The sequence below is a fragment of the Euleptes europaea genome, chromosome 7 (genome assembly GCF_029931775.1).
Source record: "Euleptes europaea isolate rEulEur1 chromosome 7, rEulEur1.hap1, whole genome shotgun sequence".
NCBI classification, from domain to species: domain Eukaryota; kingdom Metazoa; phylum Chordata; class Lepidosauria; order Squamata; family Sphaerodactylidae; genus Euleptes; species Euleptes europaea.
Window position 1 is genome coordinate 64,451,386 of NC_079318.1, and position 6,616 is coordinate 64,458,001.

The 6,616-nt window shown below is 45.5% G+C and overlaps 1 protein-coding gene across 1 annotated transcript in view; it reads left to right on the plus strand.

Annotated features, from left to right (window-relative positions):
* FOXN2 (forkhead box N2) overlaps nucleotides 1-5,046 on the plus strand; it is a 55,430-nt gene extending 50,384 nt beyond the window's left edge. Inside the window, exons 4-6 of the mRNA XM_056853159.1 lie at nucleotides 751-815; nucleotides 2,267-2,335; nucleotides 4,393-5,046. Of these exons, the coding sequence (XP_056709137.1) occupies nucleotides 751-815; nucleotides 2,267-2,335; nucleotides 4,393-4,922 (664 nt within the window). The 3' untranslated portion in view covers nucleotides 4,923-5,046. The remainder of the gene's footprint in view (nucleotides 1-750; nucleotides 816-2,266; nucleotides 2,336-4,392) is intronic.
* The last annotated feature ends 1,570 nt before the right edge of the window (nucleotides 5,047-6,616 follow it).

The following is a 6,616-nucleotide window of genomic DNA, read 5'->3' on the forward strand; positions in this document are numbered from 1 at the left end:
AGGCACCCATTCTTGACTGCCTTTTTTCCTTCCAAGGGCTAATAACAGCATAAGCAGTAGCAAACACGAAAGGGTTAGATCCTCTTTCCTCCACCACACTCTGGCTGCAGTCTGAAACAGGGCCTTATACAATTATGTTGCCCTCTAAAAACCACTGAAGAGAGCTGATCATTGATCTCCCAAAGCTTCCTCTAATTAGAAAACCAGTATGACACAGATGTTTTCTAATGTGCAGAAGCTTAAAAATGTAAGAACATAAGAGAAGCCTTTTACTCATTCTGAAAGGGGAGAGAGTTGTTTTTCCCCAAGTGCTCTGCAAAGTTTTCCAGTTTTTCTGTTTGGAAAAGTAGGATGATGATCCTCAGGGGAAAAAATGATGTGTCCCCCCCTTGCATTTTTCCGTCCCTCCTCCCACTGGCTCTTCCCATCTCTAGGAAATGCTCTCCAACCCATTAATCATTTTAGTACGCTCTTTTTTATTTTGCCAGCTCTGCAATATTCTTTTTGAGATGGGGCAACCAGAACTGAGCATCATGTGTGAGGTGTCTGTGATGAGTAGTGGTTGCCAGTGGTCTCGGGCAGTTGCGTCACAATTCTTCTGTATGCACCAGTGGCAGTTCCTCCACGCAGCAAAAGAGCAGTGCTGCCATTTTTGAAGCCCCTGGATGGCAAATGTGGTTTGCAAAAGTGAAATTCGTCTTGGCTTGCAACGTTTGTGAACCTTGGGGCTTCTCTCTTTCTCTGTTTTAGTGGTTCGTCATCCCCTCGCTACTTAACCTCAGTCTTGAAACAGAGTCAGGGTCAGTCTATCAAAGGTAAGTGTGTGTATCTGTTGCTCAGTTTTGGTGATCTCTTGACTTGTCAAAGTATCTGAATCTGTGTGTGTTCCAGAAATAATGTTTAAAATCTTCTTGCTTGGGGATGACCTTTCCATTGGAGAAATGTGGTGTCATTGTAAATTCATTTTTTGGGAGGAGGGAATATGTGAGCTCAGGCCTGAAGTCAGAGCATTGTGTGATGCATGAGTGTTTTCAATAAAGAAGCTAGGGGGGAAAGGGAGCTTCAGACTGTGGCCAAATAAGATCTGTCCCCAAAGCTTTAAAAATCTCTCATCCCCTCTCCCAGGACCAGCCTTTTACAGTGCAGTCCTGAGGGCTGTGGAGGTGGGCAGCTGCAGAGGCTGGGGACCAGGCAAAACACCCAGACATTGGTGCCCCCAGTAACAGTACTGCCATTCCCACAAGATGTCACAGGGGCACAATGGTGTGCCCATGATAGATGGGGGAACCAAACAAACAAAGGGCCTCAGTCACAGGGACATGGCCTTGGAGGCATACAAGCAGAGGGGTAGAGCTATGAATTGCCAGGCCACACCCTCAGTACATACCCCACCCCTTTAAAGGCACAGCCCCCTGCCCCACAGAATGTAGGCAGCTACACAAAAAAGGGAGGAAAGAGGTGCCATCACCCTGCACACTGGGAGTGATCCCAAGCAGGCTTACCCAGAAGTAAGCCCCATGTGAAACAAAGTGGGTGACCTCTCCCCTGGAAAGTGGCACGGGCAGAAGAAACGGAGCATTGTCTCCAGCACCAGCCACACAAGATGACTAGTAGCCACCCCTTCAGCCACTGTGAGGCCCTTCAAGGACTCCTTGAGGAGAGTGGCTGCAGACAAGATGTTGCAATGGGTGGACTCCCTGTCCTTGATCGGGGGGGGGGGGCTTGGGATCTGAGGGAGGCTGCTGGGGATGTGATGCACCCTGGCCCAGCCCCAGGATGGTGTGGCTCCCAGTGAGTCTGGGAATTCAGAGCTGCTGCCAGGCCCAAGGAGCTGGGGCTCATGCCCAGTGCAGGGCACATCCCCCCCCCCCACACCCCTTCTTATCTATGTGGGCAGCCTTTGAAGTGGACCAGGTGGAGATTCAGTGCAAGTGGAGGGATGTTGTGGACTGTTCTTCCCTCTACCACTTTTGTGTCTGTAATTTGCTGGGTGCTTCCTCTTACTTCACAGTTTGATTCCTAAAAGCTTGAAGGAGACTGGGATATTTTATTTGCTCATCTGTGTGTGCGCATGTGTGTGTTCTGCAGCTGCCTGACCTAAAGAGCCAATGAGTTACAGTGACAAAAGTGTTCAGCCTTAATTGTGGGTTCAAGTCCTCATTTGGCTCTGAAGCTTGTTGATAGCCTAAACATCACTTATTTTATTTGATGATACGATCATAATTTGTCTCCAAGTGGAACTTAATGGGGCTGATTTTCTTTTCAGACTCTGATATCGATGCTGCTACTGCCATGATGCTATTGAATACTTCTATCGAACAAGGCATTTTAGACTGTAAGCACAAGAAGTTTTTAACCCCTCTTTTATAACGCTGCTGTTGATATGGCAGTTGATGCTTATGTTAAAGCAACTGATAGTTTGGCTGCATTCAGACATATGAACAATGGTTTATAAACTGGTTTCATTGGTCCCTGGCTGGTTGTGGCAGCCAAATGCAGACAGTCCAACCAATCAGAGCCTGTTGATGGGCACCATACTGGGATTTCAAACTAGGGTTTGTAGCTGGTTTATTAACTATATCATATATTAATTGTGGTTTGTTGTGATGTCTGAATTCATAAGATCAGAGATAACAGTACAAGGAAGATATTTTTCTGGAAGATAGGAGACAGGCAGAAGCAATTAAACCAGGATTTATGCACACTTTGTGATTTATTATAACTAAAATTTGTAACATACATCACAGCTTTAACAAACTTTAGTTTGTGACATCTGAATTCAGTCACTATATCTCAGTAGTAGAATATACACTTGGCAAAGGTGCCCCGTGGTGCAAAGTGGTAAGCTGCAATACTGCAATCAAAAGCTCTGCTCACGACCTGAGTTCGATCCTTACTGAAGTTGGTTTCAGGTAGCTGGTTCAAAGTTGACTCAGCCTTCCAAGGTCAGTAAAATGAGTACCCAGCTTGCTGGGGGTAAAATGTAGATGACTGGGGAAGGCAATGGCAAACCACCCCATAAACATAATCTGCCTAGTAAATGTCGGGATGTGATGTCACCCCATGGGTCAGTAATGACCCAGTGCTTGCACCTTGTAAAGGTTCCCTTTGAGTGCATGTAACCAATTGAGCAGTGATTCGGCTTTTGGTCTGTAAGAGTTTTATCAGTTGCAATAAAACACCATACTTTGTAATGCAGCCAGGTATAAGATAATGTTGCTGCTTTGCTTGGGGTTAAAGTATGTGTGCTAGCTTGGGTATCCATCATTCAACATGATGCTTTCAGTACAGGTGTGAAGCAGTACGTTACGTCTGGTGTAGCCCATTCAGTGAATAGTCTTTGATACTACAGCCACGTGGTATGAGAACCCAGGTGTGCTTTGGATCATAATCAGCAAGGTAAACCACCTTACAGAGTCCTTTGCAACTGACACTTCTGTGTAAATTATGGTGTGCTAAGGAAGAATACAAATGTTACTTCAGAGTTGACTTAAGGCAGGGACTCTTGTTGGTTTTGCAAATCAAACAAGTTCTGTAGCTTTGAAAATTCCTAATTCTGCAAGCCTGTTGAAAGTGTAATGAAGCTTACAAAATATACAAATAATTAAGATCTGCCAAATCCATCCAGCTTGGGCAGAAGTATTAATAGCTTGAAGCTGCATGCACCAACTTTACTTTTATTGCCCTGTCCTGACCACAAAAGTATGATAAACACTTGAGACTTGTTTGGTAGAGAAGTTGGGACCGGGGCCCTTGCTAGATATCTCCTTGTCTTTCACTTTTTAGCAGACTTTCAGGAGAGGCTTTACTGAGGATGCCAAGGTGCTGCCACGAGAAGGAAATTTGGAAAAGCTCCAGTATACATGTAGTGTACTGTGCACAGACGTTTGACCAGAATCCAGTGTTTTATGTTGCACCATCAAATTTCATGGAGCTTTACAGAGTGACATAAAAAGGACACTCTAAATTTCAATGGAAGAGGGACAGGAGATGTGTAAAAAGGAATGTATATGAGCAGTTTCAGTCGCGTACTTAGGCTGTTTTTCATTTTGAGGATGAGGATTTCAGTTGCCCACATTTCTGATGCTTGTGGAGTCCTAACCCCCTTGTTGGGTTGCATCCAGTGGTATTTTTCTGCTAAGAAAAGGTGCATCCAACAGTGGAACTTTCTTGCCTTGCCCCTCTATCTGCAGCCCACTAAGCTCCCTAAAATGGGGCTCTTTGTGGACAGAACCCCCCGCCCAACAGCATAAGGGGTGAATTGGAGATCTGCGACAAGAGAGGGGATCAGCAAAAATCACCACTCCCTTTCTGTTCACAGAAAACTACTGCTGGATCCAATCCCTTGTCTGTAATAATTTCAATTCTAATCGATAACCTGCTTTTCCATAGGTGAGAAGCCGCAGCCCATCAAGCTCTCCAAGAAAAGGAACTATGGCAGCGCGTTCCATAACCACAGTCTGGCAAGCCAGCAGGAGACCAATTCCACGGTCCCCAACATCGACCCACAGGAGGATCACAATTACAGTGCCAGCAGCGTGGCCTCTCAGCGTTGCGCGTCGCTGTCGAGCATGTCTTCCCTGTCTTCCATTGACGAGGTGTATGAATTCGTCTCAGAGGCGAGCCGGGCTGGGAGCGACGGTAGCGAAGGGTTCCACAGTGAGGAGGACACAGATGGCGATGAGGAGGAGGATGACGACGACCCCCTGGCAGACAGCGGCTACACCTCCCAGCCGCGTGTCGGTCCCTCTGATAAGAACCAGCCTCACAAGACAGTCCTGGAAGAGCTATGCCAAGAAATAGACGAGGAACTGAAAGAGGCAGCCGGGTCTCTTCTTCACTTAGCCGGGATCAGCACATGCCTGGGCTCCCTAATAAGTACTGCAAAGACCCATAACCAGAAGCGAAGGAAAAAAGAATAATGACACAGTGTGAAAAGAATATGTATAGCGATAGATATGGAAATGCATATTTTATTTTTTAGCGTGGCAATACTCCTCTACTTTTTACCCTTCACAAGGGAGATCAAAGCCATAAAAGGACTTTTTTGTTCGTTTGTTTAATTTTTGCAAATTATAATTTTGGTGATTTTTTTTAAATTTAATTTTTTTATTGCAAGGTGGCAGTGGTGGGTTTTAGGTATTGAGAAACTTATTTAATTGTGCAGGACAAGTGGTGAAGGGGAAACCGAACGCCTTCCCCCACCGCCCATAATGATTTTTAGCAGAGTTGGGTATTTTGGATTTCCAGCAGAGCGGTTGGATTCCTGTGAGTGACACTGGCTATATCATCTCATGCTAAAGGTGAAAACTTGCATCTTCCTCTATGTAAAAGGTCTTGTGTACATGTCTTTGAGAAAAGTGGCGCTTGAGGGATGCAGATGGGTCTCTTTATCTGCGTGATGTATTCATGAGGTGGGGAATGTGGAATTGTGCCCCTATCCAACCTCCAGGGCTTCCTGATTTTCACACATTAGGTTGCAGGCCTCATAGCCATCAAAATCAGGAAGCCGCAGTCAAGCAGATTGGACCTGTATGTATTGTGGATTGATCCCACAGGTCATTTGTACCAGTAGAGACACTTTCCTCCGATGAAAGGGAGCCTTCCCCTGATTCAAGCCTCTTACCATCGGGAGGCTCCTCCTTCCGCTTGAGGAAAGTGCCTCGGCTAGTGGAAAGGGTCTTGGAGAATCCTGTCATGGATGCCTGCTCCATCCAGCACATTGTTGCCAAATAGAAGTGAAGGCGGAGCAGGGGATTTGGATGAGCAGGCACAATCCCTGTAATTCTCTCTCTCTTACTGTTTGTGGGCCCCGTGTCATCAGAACAATGCGTGTGTGTTGAGCTGTAGAAATCAGTAACATAGAAGCCCCTGCTTGTGTTGCGTTGTGTGCTTTGTCACGAGCATGACGGGCTCACCACCTTCTAGCCTTGCTTCCACTGTTATGCAGCTGCCTCATGTGCGAAGAGTCAGTGGTCCATGGTAATTTGAATAACACAGAACTGCCACCGTGGATCACTTCACAAGTTATGTTACTTGATATCTGAAATTATCACTTAGGAGGGAAGAAAAAGGAGCATGTGAATATTTTTGAAAGAGCGTTTCATCATGAGTAATTTGTCTCCCAGCTTTATTTTCATAGAATTTCTCTCCTGGACGTACCAAAAAATAAGAAGCTGGTTCCTTCTCTCACTTTTTTTGTTTTTTTTAGATTGAGAACATACACATGTATTTCCAAACCTAGGGCTCTTCTGACTGACTTGATACCTACGTCAAGTGAAATGTATTTATGGCTGAATTGTAAATTATTATTTCAGAGACAACTTAGGCTTACATGTTCAGGTAGAGGGATCACGTGGGGGGCGACATTCTTCTAGGTTAAAGTAGCCAGCCGACTTTGGCCTGGTTCACACTACAGTGGGAAACCTGTGTCTAGACCGTACCACTTCATAGTGCAGGCAGGCCCATCACATGGTTGAGTGCCCTTCTGGACAAAATATTCCTTCGACGTAGGAAACCAGATGTCAAAGAGGAAAGGTTGTAGCCTTCCTATTGATGTGCTAGGTTTTTATATTAGTAATGTTTATTTCATGGAGGAGCAGTTTGAAGGAGTTGG